At 39.4% G+C, this 18,054-nt stretch overlaps 1 protein-coding gene across 3 annotated transcripts in view; it reads right to left on the bottom strand.

The window, feature by feature from the left end:
• The window catches only part of LOC128705977 (Protein phosphatase PP2A regulatory subunit A), a 649,426-nt gene that overhangs the window by 304,550 nt on the left and 326,822 nt on the right, over positions 1-18,054 (bottom strand). For all 3 annotated transcript variants that reach the window (XM_053801054.2, XM_053801049.2, XM_053801060.2), the window contains exon 4: positions 11,448-11,594. In XM_053801054.2, coding sequence (XP_053657029.1) covers positions 11,448-11,594 — 147 coding nt within the window. The remainder of the gene's footprint in view (positions 1-11,447; positions 11,595-18,054) is intronic.

The raw sequence follows: 18,054 nt of genomic DNA, 5'->3' as shown, positions 1-18,054 counted from the left end.
TATTGTCTCTGAGCCTCCCTTCTTATCTGTGCATATTCGTTTCTGGCTCTTCGGCTGATTTCTTTATTTTCCTGAGTTCTCTGTCTTCTGTACCTTTTCCATTCTCTAGTACACCTAGTTTTTGCCTCCCTACACCTTTGGGTGAACCAAGGACTCGTTCTGTTCTTCCCATTATTTCTGTTTCCCTTGGGAACAAACCTCTCCTCTGCCTCCTTGCATTTTGTTGCTACATAGTCCATCATTTCTTGTACTGGTTTTCCTGTCAGTTCCCTCTCCCACTGAATGTCTTGAAGGAAGTTCCTCATACCTGAGTAGTTCCCCCTTTTGTAGTTTGGTTTTTCCCAGCCTATTCCTGCTACTCTCTCCACTTGGAGCTCAACTATGTAGTCGAAGCACAGAACCACATGATCACTAGCTACCAGGGGCCTTTCATACATGATACCCTCGATGTCCGAACTACTCATGGTGAATACAAGGTCCAACCTTGCTGGTTCATCCTCTCCTCTCTCTCTGGTAGTGTCTCTAACATGTTGATGCATGAGGTTCTCCAGTACCACATCCATCATCTTGGCTCTCCATGTTTCGGGACCCCCATGGGGCTCCAGGTTTTCCCAGTCAATCTCCTTGTGATTGAAATCACCCATAACTAGTAACTTTGCTCCCCCCATGTGTGCTCTCCTGGCCACCTCGGCTAGTGTGTTGATCATTGCTCTGTTGCTCTCATCGTATTCTTCTCTTGGCCTCCTGCAGTTCTGTGGTGGGTTGTACATTACTGCAATTATCACCTTATGTCCCTCAGACTGGATTGTTCCTACTAAGTAGTCCCTTTTGCCCATGCCATCCATTCCTTCCATTTTCTCAAAACCCCACTGGTTTTTAATGAGCAGTGCAACTCCTCCTCCCCCTCTCCTCCCTCTGTCTTTCCTGAAGATTTGATATCCGGATGGAAAGATTGAATCTGTTTATTATTCTGGGGAGTTTTGTTTCTGTGAGTGCTATTATGTCTGGGGATGTCTCTTTGATTCTTTCGTGCCACTCCTCATACTTGTTTGTTATTCCATCTGCATTTGTATACCACACCTTCAACTTCTTTTCTAAGACTGTGGTCTGGGAAGTATATTGGGGTTGGGGAAGTGGGAGACCTGGTAAGGAATTATGGGTTGTTGCTGTGGGGGTGAAGTTTGTAATGTAGTGGGTGGGGGCATTGGATGTGGCATGGGTGTTTTGATTTAGAGTGTTTGGTTGCACTGGGGTTGACCTGGTTGGGAGGCTTCTATAGAAAGTTGTGAGGGAGGCTGTATTTGATCTTCTTCCTGGGTCTGGGATCTCCTGTCTGTCTTCTCCATCCCCTCTCTTTCCTCCTTTCGCCTTTGTACCATCTCTTTCAGTTTCTTCCTTTCTTCTCGTGTTCTGTCGCGGTGTGTGTGTGTGTGTACACTTGTGTCAGCATAGTTGCTGATCCGTTTTGTGTTGTGTAGCATAGCTGAATATCATAGTTTGTACCATCCATATGTATTATATACACGACCCATTGCTAGACTTAGGGGCTAACATGTGACGTCACACAGTGCTGCTTGTGGGCGGGAGTCACCCTGTCCCTTTCTCAGTTCTTGGATAGACCTACAGGCTGCTACAGGCAGGCTGGGCCATTCCCCTCACAACTCTGCTAATGTAAGTGAATACAACCCAACAAGTGTATTTATCTCACGGAACCCTTCCAACACTTGTGTGTACACGTGTGTGTATAAACGTGTGTATACATGTAAGTGTGCACTCACGTTATTGTTCTGGACGGTTTCCCTGTAATATCGCATGGATCTGGACTGGTTTCTTTGTCATTTTTCATTGTTTGGACGGTTTCCCTGTCACATTTCATTGTTCTGGACGGGTTTCCTTGTGTGTATGCATGTGTGTGTATGCATGTGTGCGGTTGCCTGTGTGTGCGATTGCCTGTGTGTACATACATGTGTGCGATTGCCTGTGTGTACATACATGTGTGCGATTGCCTGTGTGTACATACATGTGTGCGATTGCTTGTGTGTACATGCATGTGTGCGATGGCCTGTGTGCACATGTGTATGTATTCCTGTAGTGTGTGCGAGCATGTGCATTTGTAGTGTTTGCACACATGCATGCACATGTATGCATGTGTAGTCACCTATTTGTAGTTGCAGGGGTTGACTCATAGCTCTTGGCCCTGCACATGAATGGATGTGCAAGCATGTTTATGTACATGCATATGTGTTTTCATACCATGTATGTGTACATATCAGCCAGGTAGTTATAAACTTAATATATTCAAACCTGAACTGAATTAACTCAGTGGCAGTCTCCTGTCAAGGAAGGTTGATACACACAAACACACACTTGAAAAAATTGGTCATTTTCTCAATTACTGTTTTTCCTGAAATGTGGCGACATCACAGCCATATTACCTTGTGAACCTACATCTGTTGATAATCTGATTTCATCTCAAGAAGCTCTTGTATACAACATACAATGGAACCTTGGTTCTCAAATTTAATTATATGTCGATTCGACAACCAAAGTAATTTTTCCCATATAGAGTAATGTAAACAAAATTTATCCATTTCAAATAACAATAGTATAATAATAATATATTAATACATAATGTACTAACTACAGTGGAACCTCAGTTTTTGTCATTAATTCGTTCCAGAAAGTCTGACAAAAACCAAATTGTACAAAAACTGAAGCAATATTTCCCATAAGAAATAATATAAATCCAATTAATCCATTCCAGACACCCAAAAATATTAACAAAAAATACATATTATTGAGACTAAATATAGTCTCACATACAGAAAACAATGAGAAATAAATATAAATGACTAATGAACATTTCTTTTACCTTTACTGAAGACTCTTGTTGGCGTATGACAGACGGGGAGGAGGGGAGAGGGAGGAGGGGAGAGGGAGGAGGGGAGAGGGAGGAGGGGAGAGGGAGGATGAGAGGTTATTATTTGGAAGGGGAATCCCCCTCCATAAGGACTTTCAGGTATCAAGGCCCTATCCAGTGTTACTTCCCTTGTTTGTCTTTTACTGACACTAGGACCAGCTTCAGTCACTGGTCCCCTGTCGCACAAAAAATCTGTCCAGAGGTCTGTTTCTGGTGTCTCTGTAATATTTGCCTAAAATGGGACAAGGCTTTGTCATTGAACATATTGCAGACAGGGCTTGCAACAGCTTTGTTAGGGTGATATTTCTCCACAAAACTTTGCAACTCATTCCACTTTGCACACGTCCTTAATCACTGACGAGAGCACATTCTCCCCTCTCTCTCTTCCTCCTCCTCTAAAGCAATTTCCTCAGCTGCGGTCACTATCATATTTTGCTACTTTCCACTTTGCCACTTTCGTACTTTGCTACGAGTTCTTTCTTGAATTCTATTGTGTTTCTCGACTTTTTTATCAAATGGCTGGCACCCCGAACTTTCTTTGGCCCCATGGTGGCTTAGCAGTAGCATTCAATAAACAAGCAGAAAAAACAATGGATTATTACAAAATGTTATTCAAATGAGCTGGATAATGCTCACTCAACGAGAGACAAAACCAGACTGAGTCAGAATGCGTGAGATGCTTTGTGTGGGAACGGGCAGGCAGAGGCACTTGGTATGGTGGATCAGTGTCAACTCTACAAAAACCGAGCGGATATATGAAAACTGGGACAAAATTTAAACAAAAAAGTCGTTGAAAACCGAATCCTATGAAAACCAGGGCATACGAAAACCGAGGTTCCACTGGACTACATAAAACAATGTATCAAGTTATACAGCACAGGGGAAACTGTAAAAATGAATACTGAATGAAAATTTAACTGAAATACTGTACAGTAAATGAAATTTGACTGCTCCTTACCTGTCAGAGGAGAGTTAATGGCATACTGGAAGCAGGTGGAGGAGAGGAGGGGGGATGTTACTGCTTGGTAACTATCCTTCTGATGTTGTTTCTCTTCATTGTCTCTTTTCACTACTAACACCTTGTTCTGTTTCACTGGTTCTGTCTCACTAGAAACCAGTCTAGAGAAGTTTGTTTCAGGCTCTGTTTTAACACTTGTCTAAATTGAGACATTACAGTGTCATTGCACATATTAGAGACGAATGGCCACTGCTTTGTCTGGATGGTATTTTTCAAAAAAAAAAAAATGTGCACTTCACACCATTTAGCACACATTTCCTTGACAAGTGCAATGAGCACATCATCCCTTCCCTCTTCTTCCTCTGATGACAGCTCCTCCATTGCAATCTGCTGCTTCTGAAGGTCTAGAAGTTCTGTGGTGGGTTGAGTTCTATGCTCCTCCACCAACTCCTCCACATTATCTTCAGTCACCTCTACGCCCAAGGTCTTCCCTGAGGACACAATATCCTCTACTGGCTCAGGCTCATCTTCAAAATCCCTGGCTGCCACAAAGTCAGGCCATAATTTCTTCCATGCTGACTGCTAGGTCCTGGAAGACACATTCCCCAGGCTTCACCTATAAGCCTCAAGCAGGTGAGGATATTGAAATGATCCTTCCAGAACTCCATGATGGTTAAATTTGTTTCTGAAGTGACTTCAAAGCAGCTTTCAAAAAGTGCATTGGTGTAGAGTTTCTTGAAGTTAGAAATAACTTGCTGGTCCATGGGCTGGATGACGAGTGGTGTTAGGAAGCAAGAACTTCACAATTATAAAACTGAACTCCTAGATCAACTCATTTTCCAAGCTTGGAGGGTGAGCAGGAGAATTATCCGTATGTAAAGGGGCCCTCAGTGGCAACTGTTTTTAATGAGGTACTTTTTGACAATGGCAGCAAAGTCCTCATGAACCCACTCAATAAAAAATTGTCGGAATGATAAACAAGTAAGAAATGATTAACAAGTCGGAATGATAAAAAAGTAAGGGTTTCAGTTTCAAGTCCCCATGTACAGTACAGTGGAACCTCAAATATCGAACTTTCTTCAGTCCAGAAGGCTGTCCAAGTGCCGTTACTGAATGAATTTATTCCTATCAGGAATAGTGTAAATTAGATTAGTCCATTTCAGACCCTCAAAAACACACTTATAAAAGCACTTACAAAAATACACTTACATAATTGGTCGAGTTGGGAGCAGTTCGATTTTTGAGGTTCCACTGTACTACACAATAATAGAGTGAGCTCTCAACCTACTGTCCAGTGCACATTCCATTAGCATGTGACTTCAGCCTTTTTGTCCCGTTCCGCACATGTGAAAACTTGTCCATCAACAACCAAGAGAACGTATAAAAACCAAAACATTTTTACCTCAAACACCTTATTTGAAAACTGATTTACAGCGGACCCCTGCAAATTCGCGGTTCCAAATTCACAGCTTCATTAATTAGCAGAGTTTTCCTAAGAACCCAATAATTGTTTGCAGAAATCCCTGCAAATTCGCAGATTTTTTTTGGCTTTTTTCATGGCAATATATAATTTTTTATGCATTTTAAAGCTAAATATTAAGAAAAATATAATTTAATAATTTTGTAAGATAAACATTAACGCAAATTCAGTAAAATTTCCACATACTGGTGAGTACCCGTACATTTAACTTTATTTACCGCACCTATACCAAAGAAAACGGGGTTGCCTGAACTACAGTATAGCAAAGAAAACAGGCTTGCATGAATTATAGTACATATAGGAGCTACAGTTAGAGTAAGAGGTAGATGGGAAAAGAGGAAGGTGGCAACAACAAGTAAGAGGGAAGTGAAAGTGTATAAACTAAGGGAGGAGGAAGTTCGGGTGAGATATAAGCGACTATTGGCAGAAAGGTGGGCTAGTGCAAAGATGAGTAGTGGGGGGGTTGAAGAGGGTTGGAATAGTTTTAAAAATGCAGTATTAGAATGTGGGGCAGAAGTTTGTGGTTATAGGAGGGTGGGGGCAGGAGGAAAGAGGAGTGATTGGTGGAATGATGAAGTAAAGGGTGTGATAAAAGAGAAAAAGGTAGCTTATGAGAGGTTTTTACAAAGCAGAAGTGTTATAAGAAGAGCAGAGTATATGGAGAGTAAAAGAAAGGTAAAGAGAGTGGTGAGAGAGTGCAAAAGGAGAGCAGATGATAGAGTGGGAGAGGCACTGTCAAGAAATTTTAATGAAAATAAGAAAAAATTTTGGAGTGAGTTAAACAAGTTAAGAAAGCCTAGGGAAAATATGGATTTGTCAGTTAAAAACAGAGTAGGGGAGTTAGTAGATGGGGAGATGGAGGTATTGGGTAGATGGCGAGAATATTTTGAGGAACTTTTAAATGTTAAGGAAGAAAGGGAGGCAGTAATTTCATGCACTGGTCAGGGAGGTATACCATCTTTTAGGAGTGAAGAAGAGCAGAATGTAAGTGTGGGGGAGGTACGTGAGGCATTACGTAAAATGAAAGGGGGTAAAGCAGCTGGAACTGATGGGATCATGACAGAAATGTTAAAAGCAGGGGGGGATATAGTGTTGGAGTGGTTGGTACTTTTGTTTAATAAATGTATGAAAGAGGGGAAGGTACCTAGGGATTGGCAGAGAGCATGTATAGTCCCTTTATATAAAGGGAAAGGGGACAAAAGAGACTGTAAAAATTATAGAGGAATAAGCTTACTGAGTATACCAGGAAAAGTGTACGGTAGGGTTATAATTGAAAGAATTAGAGGTAAGACAGAATGTAGGATTGCGGATGAGCAAGGAGGTTTTAGAGTGGGTAGGGGATGTGTAGATCAGGTGTTTACATTGAAGCATATATGTGAACAGTATTTAGATAAAGATAGGGAAGTTTTTATTGCATTTATGGATTTAGAAAAGGCATATGATAGAGTGGATAGAGGAGCAATGTGGCAGATGTTGCAAGTATATGGAATAGGTGGTAAGTTATTAAATGCTGTAAAGAGTTTTTATGAGGATAGTGAGGCTCAGGTTAGGGTGTGTAGAAGAGAGGGAGACTACTTCCCGGTAAAAGTAGGTCTTAGACAGGGATGTGTAATGTCACCATGGTTGTTTAATATATTTATAGATGGGGTTGTAAAGGAAGTAAATGCTAGGGTGTTTGGGAGAGGGGTGGGATTAAATTATGGGGAATCAAATTCAAAATGGGAATTGACACAGTTACTTTTTGCTGATGATACTGTGCTTATGGGAGATTCTAAAGAAAAATTGCAAAGGTTAGTGGATGAGTTTGGGAATGTGTGTAAAGGTAGAAAGTTGAAAGTGAACATAGAAAAGAGTAAGGTGATGAGGGTGTCAAATGATTTAGATAAAGAAAAATTGGATATCAAATTGGGGAGGAGGAGTATGGAAGAAGTGAATGTTTTCAGATACTTGGGAGTTGACGTGTCGGCGGATGGATTTATGAAGGATGAGGTTAATCATAGAATTGATGAGGGAAAAAAGGTGAGTGGTGCGTTGAGGTATATGTGGAGTCAAAAAACGTTATCTATGGAGGCAAAGAAGGGAATGTATGAAAGTATAGTAGTACCAACACTCTTATATGGGTGTGAAGCTTGGGTGGTAAATGCAGCAGCGAGGAGACGGTTGGAGGCAGCGGAGATGTCCTGTTTAAGGGCAATGTGTGGTGTAAATATTATGCAGAAAATTCGGAGTGTGGAAATTAGGAGAAGGTGTGGAGTTAATAAAAGTATTAGTCAGAGGGCAGAAGAGGGGTTGTTGAGGTGGTTTGGTCATTTAGAGAGAATGGATCACAGTAGAATGACATGGAAAGCATATAAATCTATAGGGGAAGGAAGGCGGGGTAGGGGTCGTCCTCGAAAGGGTTGGAGAGAGGGGGTAAAGGAGGTTTTGTGGGTAAGGGGCTTGGACTTCCAGCAAGCGTGCGTGAGCGTGTTAGATAGGAGTGAATGGAGACGAATGGTACTTGGGACCTGACGATCTGTTGGAGTGTGAGCAGGGTAATATTTAGTGAAGGGATTCAGGGAAACCGGTTATTTTCATATAGTCGGACTTGAGTCCTGGAAATGGGAAGTACAATGCCTGCACTTTAAAGGAGGGGTTTGGGATATTGGCAATAGGAGTAACATCGGTATTTTACATTCTAGCACTTTGGGAGACATAGCAGTACAGTACTGTATACAGACTTATCTTTACATCCTATTTTTTTTTTAAGGGTTATTTATGAATGAAGCTGAGTTTGAAATTAAATTTAAGTTTAAACTATACAAATAGGCATTTTTTTTAACCACGTCCAGAATTCACAGTTTTTCCAAATTCGCAGGTGGTCTTTTAATGTAACCCCCGCAAATTTGGGGGGACTACTTTATTCAACAAGTAACACAATCAACAACTGAGGTTCGACTATATACAGATACATATGTATTACCGGTAATATGTTTACTCACATTATTATAATAATCAGTTTTTGAGAATACAGGTCTGCCATCACAAATGCGGCAATCAGACATCCGGTTCCATCAGTTATTCAGCACTAATTTTGGCTGCCACACCAACCTGCTGGTACTGTTTGGTGACACTACTTGCTACATAAGTCTTTCCAATTTCTTTTTCTCCATTTACTGTTATAACCTGCTTACTTTTAGCCCTAGCCATGGTTCCAACGAATAAAAGAAATGTTTCTCATTGTGTCAAGCACATACACAGTACATTGTCCATTAAAGATAAGGTGGCTCTGAAGTCACTGTCGGTTGCCATGAGCTCAGTCTCATGATGCAGGGGAATATGCTGTATTATTACGCTTATATCAACACTATGGCTTATTTGCCTATCACAACTGATCTAATATGACATAATAAACAATATACATAACATACAAACATTTTAAATACTCCAGAATTAATAATATTTGGCATAATACTGAGTCACAAATGGGTTGACATTACTTGTACAATTATTACACAAATGCAGTAGTCTGCATAACAGTATAAACAAATACAGTTACACAGATTATCATACATACAAGCGTATGTATAGAGAACCTAGGATAACCCAAAAAAGTCACATAAAGTGACTTATTTCCAGTACCTGGCTTGGGCTTGCCATATATGATTTTTGGTAAATATTTTTTTTCCTTCAGTTGTTTGTTGGATTATCTTATTGAACCTTGGGCAATGTATGGTGGAAAGATGCTTCTTAACCCTTTCAGGGTCGCCAGGCCCTCTCTAGGGTCGCCAAATTTTCAAAAAAAAAAAAAAAAAAAATTTCTTATGAAAAGATAAGAGAATCTTTTCCCGATCATAATGACACCAAAAGTATGAAATTTGATGGAAAACTTACGGAATTATGCTCTCACGAAGTTAGCAGTCTCAACGATGTTTACATATCAGTGATTTTGCCCACTTTCAGCCCTATTTTCGCCCAATTCCAGTGTACTAGTCGACAAAAAATCATAACTATTTCACTAGAATTCCATTTTTTCTATCGAATGAATACAAGAAACCACCCATTTACCGATTTCAACTATTCAATAAAGTGGTCAGAATTTAGCAATTTTGCCAATTTCACACAAATTTCACAAGATGCCAATTTCCGAATAGGGTCCAGAATAAACAAGAAAGACATTCCTGGCACTAAAATGACATTTCCTCTATTCATTAGTCACGTCTCAAGGCCCCTCTTACATTCTTTTGCTTTCCACTTTGAATTTTTATTCTCACAAAAAATAGAAGTTTTACTGTTATGCAGACTACTGCATTAGTGCAGAAATGGTATAAATAATATCAGTGCACTTGTGAAAGAATGTCAGACTCGCCAGTTGATGTGTATTGGACGCGTAGCACGATTTGTTTACTTTTGAACTTTGGTAAAAATCGAACATTTCTGCTACTTTGAGCTCAATTTCAAGGTACTTAGGCGTACTAGTACGTCAAAAACCCTGGTGCGTAAGCCGTACTAGTACGTCCGAAACCCTGAAAGGGTTAACCCTTACTATCCAAACGGATTTACGTTCACATGCGTAGTGCTCCAAAAGTAGATCTACGTGTTTTTGCATATTTTCAAATATAACAAAAAAAAAAAAAGATCTACATTTTTTACATACTTTCAAATGTTGAAAAAACGTAGATCTACGTTTGGACAGTCTAAGGGTTAATGTGCACCAAAAATGAAAAAAAAAATCAGATGATAAATAAGTAGTTCACTTCTCAGCCATTAGCCGCCTCTGTGGTATATTTTCGTATGGTTCTTATGGTTGTATTCTCGTTTTTTTGGTCTCATTTGATAGAATGGCAGATATATTACAGAAATAGATATGATTTTGATTGGTTTCACAACAGAAAGTACCTAGAAATTGAGCTCAAAGTAGAGGAAATGTTCGATTTTTGCTGATGTTCAATGAACTTTCTTGTGTAAGTCACATTGGTTAATTTTATTAAGTGTATTCTAACCTAACCACTCTGTAATCTGGCAAACTCAATACTAATCCAGTTCACTACAGGTTCCAATGATACTGGATTTGTGATGGCAGACCTGTATATATAAAGGTTTTTCACCACAAGATGTGGTGGAAGACAAGTTATTAGAATGAACAATCTCTTTGACAGAATAAGAATACCTGGGTGCCACAAGTATCAAAATTTACTTCAAAAACAATTATGGATGAGTAATCAAAGGTGATGGAAACTTAAAAGAATGTCTGGACAGACTATATAAAGTGAAAAATGAATGACAGATTTTAATGTTAAAGTGTCAAGTGAGGCAGCTGGACAAAAGTGTATACCAGACCAGAGGAAGTTATTAATGATGCAATAATACCTAAAGGGTCATCTAGTAAAGGTCTTTGGTTGATAACTACAAAATTATCCCCAGATAACAACATAAATACAATTATTAACAATTTCTCTAAACAGTGACTACCTATAAAGTATCTTCCTGGTAACCTTTTAGAGATAATGTACATTAAAAAATTAATTATTTAGACTGTTCAACACAAATAAAGATTACACAGCTGTCATACGGTATGGGAACAACATTTGAAAAGTGTAAATAAATATAAAAAATTCAAGGGTAGGTAATAAAATCTATAAAAGAGAAGAAATAAGAAGACAAAGCAATAGGATACCTGTAACTATCTATAATTCCACAATTCTTCATGAGAAACCAACCATAACACAGCATTTTGAGGTGGAAACAGAGGGAATAAAAGGATTAAAATGCATGAAAGTGATTTAAATTTCTAACAAGAAATATTTTTTAACAAAAAAAAAAATAAAATATGAGTAGTTGATGGATTGATGGAACACCATGAGTGTGTTATGTGTATAACAATTGTAAACTTTGGAATTATGGGAAATAAAAAGATAAGCAGATTGCATACAAGTAATATCTGCTCCTGTAATCCCAAATTAGTAAATATGTATATAGTATTGCAATCACTAGTAAGTACAGCACAGTGTTTACAAACACATGCCCTCCTCCTTTTCCCTAACACTTATATGAAAATACATAACAGCACTATACATGAAGTATAATATATCACAATGCAAATAACTCACCGCTACTGCTTCCGTTTTGAAGTCATCCATAGCATCTGTGCTAGTGAGACGAAGTATGACAGGACACACTTGATCATGCACATCTTCTCGGCTAACTAATTCCTGTTCTAGCAACACTAAGAGTGCTGCCTGAGATGTTTTCCGAACCTGAAAAAAAAAGAAGAAAATTCATTTAAATACATGATATGCATAATCTTTCTTAAGGCAAAACAATTTTTTTTTTTGTCTTAGAGGGTGCTTACTATGAATGCTCCCCTTTATTGGAAAACTGCACTTTTTTTTCCAGGCTTTAACAAATGAAAAATCAATACAGTGCTAAAAGCATTACAGATGAATATGGACTAACAATAAAGAACACTCTCAAGGCAAAAAAACCCTGCCTCTGTAGGAAACAAGTCGGCCATTTCCTACAGAGGCAGGGTGACCCAAAATGAAAGAAAATCCCCAAAAAGAAAATACTTTCATCATCACTTTCACCTCACTCATACATAATCACTGTTTTTGCAGAGGCACCCAGATACAACAGTTTAGAAGCATACATAAAGATATATAACATATCCCTCCAAACTGCCAATATCCCAAACCCCTCCTTTAAAGTGCAGGCATTGTACTTCCCACTTCCAGTAGTCAAGTCCAGCTATATAAAAATAACAGGTTTCCCTGAATCCCTTCACTAAATGTTACCCTGCTCACACTCCAACAGCTCATCAGGTCACAAAACTTTTTTAATAGTTCAAATCACTCTTTCACCCCGCAATCCTCCCCCTACCTTCCACCCCTTCCTTCTTAAGGAACTCGCCCACCCTTCAATCCTTCAAACATCCCACTTTGACGGTTTTCTTCTTTTTCTTTTGAGGGTCGAATAAGCTATTATACTTATGAAAAGATAGAGGATCATAAAGACACCAAAAGGGATAGTTACTAGCCCATTGTTCCCGGCATTTTTTTAGCCAATTTTGACTTTGAATACAACACACATGGTTTACAGAGGAAAGATTTTCTTATAGGGTCAGAATAAACACTTCCCACTAAAATGGATATAAAAGGAAACTGTTAGCAACAAGAACTATTAAGATAAAATTTGTTTCTTTTGAAGTTTGGTAAAAAGAAATTTCTGCTACTTAGATGAGTGTGTATACATAAACGTGTACATGTATGTGAAGTGTAACCTAAGTGTAAGTAGAAGTAGCAAGATGTATCTGAAATCTTGCATGTTTATGAGACAGAAAAAAGACACCCAGCAATCCTACCATCATGTAAAACAACTGAGAAGAAAAGCATGAGGAATAGTATCAGGAAGTTATTGTTAATACAGAAGACAGAGTTTAAATCATTATTACTCCTATCACCTTTTACAGCTGTGGAAATTTTTTGAGTGTTTAGAAAAGAAAAAATCTACATACAGTGGAACCTTGAGTTTCGGCCGTAATTCGTTCCAGAAGCTCGGCCAAAACTCAAATTGTTCAAAAATCAAAGCAATATTTCCCATAAGAAATAATGCAAATCCAATTAATCTGTTCCAGACACCCAAAAATATATATAAAAAAAAAAATACATTTTTTAAATAATAACTATACAGTGGACCCTCGTCTAATGATGGCATCGCATAATGTTAAATCCACCTAGCGATGCATTTTAACGCAAAAATTTTGCCTCGCCTAGCGCTAAAAAACTCGCTCAACACAATTCGTCCGAGACGCGTCCACGTGCGGCCTGAGCCAGCCTCACTTGTTCCGTGGGTGGCAGTATTTACAAGCCAGCCTCCATGGTCACATCCAAGCATACAATCGTAACATTTCCTATTATCACAGAGTTTTTAGTGATTTCACCTGCAAAATAAGTGACCATGGGCCCCAAGAAAGCTTCTAGTGCCAACCCTGTGGTAAAAAGGGTGAGAAATACTATTGTACCACAGTCAGCTGCTGCTGCACCACCGTCAGCGGTTGCTGCACTACAGTCAGCTGCTGCTGCACCATGGTCAGCGGTTGCTGCACCACCATCAGCTGTATTACTCAAAGATGTGGAGAGTGTGTTGTTGGTATGGCTTAACATGAAACAATTACCGAGAAACGATTAACCCCAAAGGGTTAGCCACCCAGGATAACCCAAGAAAGTCAGTGCATCATCGAGGACTGTCTAACTTATTTCCATTGGGGTCCTTAATCTTGTCCCCCAGGATGCGACCCACAACAGTTGAGTAACACCCAGGTGAACAGGAAAAAATGCCTAGAACTAGTGCTCATATTGGTGAGGTTAGTGGGGAGGATGTGGAAGAGTTGGTGGAGGAGGACAATGAAGAACTAACCACTGATGAGCTGCTAGATTATCTTCAACAGCAAGAGGTCAGATCTGAGGAAACTGATTCAGAGGAGGGGAGAGAGAAATTGAAGAAGTTGCCTACTTCAAAGATTAAGGAAATGTGTGCAATGTGGCTTAAAGTGCAAACCTTTTTTAATAAAAATCACCCTGACACAGCTATTGCAAGCTGTGCTGGTGATTATTACACTGACAATGTTGTGAAACACTTTAGGAAAGTCATAAAGGAATGAGAGGTACAGGCCTCTATGGACAGATATGTTGTGCAACAGAGGTCCAGTGACTGAAGCTGGTCCTAGTGGCATTAAAAGAAGAAGGGAAGTAACCCCGGAAAAGGACTTGCTACCTCAAGTCCTAATGGAAGGGGATTCCCCTTCTAAACACTTAAGACCATCCACACTCTCCCCTCCTCCCATCCCATCAATCATCACCAGATCTTCAATAAAGGTAAGTGTCATGTATTGTACATCTCTTCTTCAGTTTGTGTGTATTAAAATTAATATTTCATGTGGTAAAAATTTTTTTTTTCATACTTTGGGGTGTCTTGCACGGGTTAATTTGATTTCCATTATTTCTTATGGGGAAAATTAATTCGCCTAATGATAATTTCGCCTAACGTTGAGGTCTCAGGAACGGATTAATACCGTTAGGCGAGGGTCCACTGTAAATACAGTGGTACCTCGAATTTCAAACAGCTCCCAACTTGAACAATTATGTAATTGTATTTTTGTAAGTGCTTTTGTAAGTGTATTTTTGTGGGTCTGAAACAAATGAATCTAATTTACATTATTCCTTATGGGAACAAATTTGTTCAGTAATGGCACTCGAACAGCCTTCTGGAATGGATTATGGTCGAAATTTGAGGTACCACTGTGCATACAGTACTTAACCCTTTCAGGGTCCACAGGCCCTCTCAGAGACTTGTTCTCAGGGTCCCCCAAATTTAAAAAAAAAAAAAAACAAAAAAAAAAAATCTTATGAAAGATAATCTCTTCCCAATCATAATGACACCAAAAGTATGAAATTTGATGGAAAACTTACAGAATTATGCTCTCACGAAGTTAGCGGTCTCGACGATGTTTACGCATCGGTGATTTTGCCCACTTTCAGCCCTATTTTCGGCCAATTCCAATGTACTAGTCGACAAAAATCTTAACTATTTCGCTAGAACTCCATTTTTTCTATCGAATGAGTACAAGAAACCACCAATTTACAGATTTCAACTATCCAATACAGTGGTCAGAATTTAGCAATTTTGCCAATTTCACACAAATTTCAAAAGATGCCAATTTCCAAATAGGGTCCAGAATAAACAAGAAAGATATTCCTGGCACTAAAATAACATTTCCTCTGCTCATTAGTCACATCCCCAGGCCCCTCTTACGTTTTTTTGCTTTCCACTTTGAATTTTTATTCTCACAAAAAAAAAATAAGATTTACTGTTATGCAGACTACTGCATTAGTGTAGAAATGGAATAAATAATATCGGCGCACTTGTGAAAGAATATTAGACTCACCATCTGACATGTACTGGATGCTTAGCATGATTTGTTTACTTTTGAACTTTGGTAAAAATCGAACATTTCTGCTACTTTGAGCTCAATTTCTAGGTACTTTTCATTGTAAAACCAGTCACAATCATCTCAATTTCTGTAATATGTCTTCCATTCTTTACAATGAGACCAGGAAACTAGAATACAACAATAAATACCATACGAAAATATAGTGCAAAGTCTCTGTTTTAATCCAAAAACACAGTCAGTTTTTTTTTTCCTCATTATGCACTGTGTGCTGCAGGATTTTTTTTATACTGTGCACACTGACCACATAGACCCATTCTTTCATATGTAGGCCTACCAGCTTTCTTTCACTAGATTTGAAGGTGCCAGAATTTATGCATATTAGTACGTCATGGACACTGGTGCATAAGCCGTACTAGTACGTCCGAAACCCTGAAAGGGTTAAAAATAACTCTGGGCATTTTACTGACAAGGAGAATGAAATGTGCTCTATTTTTAATAATTATTTTCTCTCAGTTTTCACAAAGTAGGACACTAATAATATCCCAATAGTTAATTTTTATAGTGGGCCGGAAGAAGATAAATTGTGTAATATCACATTCACTAGCGATATGGTTAATAAACAAGTAGACTGATTGAAGAAAGATAAATCCCCTGGCCCTGATGAGCTTTTTTCAAGGGTTCTTAACCCTTTCAGGGTTGAGATCCCCGATCCTTAAATGACTAATGAAATACATAACTAAACATTTAAAATCACATTTACATACCTTTACTGAAGACTCTTGTTGGCAAATGGAAGACAGGGAAAAGAGAGGGAGGACTTCATTATTGTTTGGAAGGGAAATCCCCTTCCATAAAGACTTTAGGTAACAAGTCCTTATCTGGGGTTACTTCCCTTCTTTGTTTTTTAATGCCACTAGGACCAGCTTGAGTCACTGGACCCCTGCTGCTCAAAAAAACTGTCCAGAGAGGTCTGTTTTTGGTGTCTCTTTAGCATTTGTCTGAAATGGGACATGGTTTTGTCACTGAACATGTTGCAGAGATAGCTTGTTTCAGCTTGCTCACAGTGATATTTCTCAGCAAAAGCTTGCATCCTACTCCACACTGCACAAATCTCCTTAATCTCTGAAGAAGGCACCTCCTTCCCTCCCTCTTCCTCTTCCTCCTCTGAAGCAAGTTCCTCAGCTGTAGCCTGTTGCTGTTCCAGATGAAGCTCTTGCAGCTCATCAGTGGTTAGCTCTTCATTGTGGTCCTCCACCAACTCTTCCACATCCTGGCCGCTCACATCCAACCCCCAAAGAATTCCCCAATGCCACAATACATTCCACAACAGGCGTAGGGTCGACAGGGTCAGCCTCAAACCCTTCAAAATCCTTCTTTTGGACACATTCTGGCCACAATTTTCTCCAAAGCAGAGTTCAAAGTCCTGGAAGTCACTCCGTACCAAGCCTTACCTCTAAGGCTTATGCAGCTGTAGATATTGAAGTGATTCCTCCAGAACTCTCTTAGGGTCAATTCAGTGTCCAAAGTCACTTCAAAGCGACCTCTAAAACAGTGATTTCGTGTAGAGTTCTTTGGAGTTTGAAATGACCTGCTGGTCCATGGGCTGGATGAGAGGAGTGGTGTTAGGAGGCAAGAACTTCACTGTTATAAAACTAAAATCCCTAGACAATTGGTCTACCAAGTTTGGAGGATGAGCAGGAGCATTGTCCATTACCACAAGGCACTTGAGTGGCAATTTGTTTTCCTGTAGGTATTTTTTCACACCTGAGCCAAACACTTCATGGACCCAGTCAATGAAAATTTGCTTTGTGACCCATGCCTTATTATGAGCTCTCCACAACACGCACAATCTGCTCTTGACGACATTGTTTTCTTGAATATTCTGGGATTTTCAGAGTGATACACCAGTAAAGGCTTCACTTTCAAATCCCCTCTAGCATTACCACAGAGCAAGAGAGTTAGCGTGTCTTTCAAGGGCTTGTGTCCTGGCAGTGCCTTTTCCTCCTGTGTGATGTAGGTCCTCTTTGGTATTTTCTTCCAAAAGAGGCCTGATCCATCACAATTGAACACTTGTTGGGGGACAAATCCTTGAGCCTCTACATAGTCCTTGAATTCATGCAGCCGCACGTTTGTCTGAACTTGCAGACCCGCCATGCCTTGCAACACTGTATATACCACTACGCTTCTTAAGTTGTCAAACCAGCCTCTGCTGGCCTTCAATTCACTAACAGCAGCACTCATTCCAGGCATTTTCTTTACGAGATCCGAAACAATATCTCCTGCTAATTGTTTACCATTGATCCACACCAACAACAATTTCTCAACATCTTTGATTATCTGTGATTTATTTTCTGTTAGCATATCACCTCTTTCACAACGTCAGTTTCTTTGATTTCTTTTTTCGCCAGGATGGAACTGATAGTTGATTTGTTTTTGCCATACAAGCTGGCAAGCTCCAGCACACACATATCACTTTAATATTTTTTGATAATCTCTTTCTTCAATTCATGTTTCTCACTTTCTTTACCACAGGGCAGGCACTAGAAAGTTTCTTTGGGCCCACGGTTGATTATGTAGCAGTCGCACTCAATCAACAAACAAAAAAATATGGATTATTGTGAAATGTTTGGATGAACGTTCAGGGTCATGTTCACTCGAGGAGAAGCAAAGCCAGACTGACTCACAACGCATGCGTGGGAGGCTTTGTGTGGGTGCGCATAGGCAGACAGGTCTGGCATGACAGCCAAAAGTCAAGTTACTGTTTGAAA

The sequence above is a fragment of the Cherax quadricarinatus genome, chromosome 3 (genome assembly GCF_038502225.1).
Source record: "Cherax quadricarinatus isolate ZL_2023a chromosome 3, ASM3850222v1, whole genome shotgun sequence".
In the NCBI taxonomy this organism is placed as follows: Eukaryota; Metazoa; Arthropoda; class Malacostraca; order Decapoda; family Parastacidae; genus Cherax; species Cherax quadricarinatus.
The sequence above is the reverse complement of the archived record's forward strand: the minus strand, read 5'-3'. Positions and strand labels throughout refer to the sequence as shown.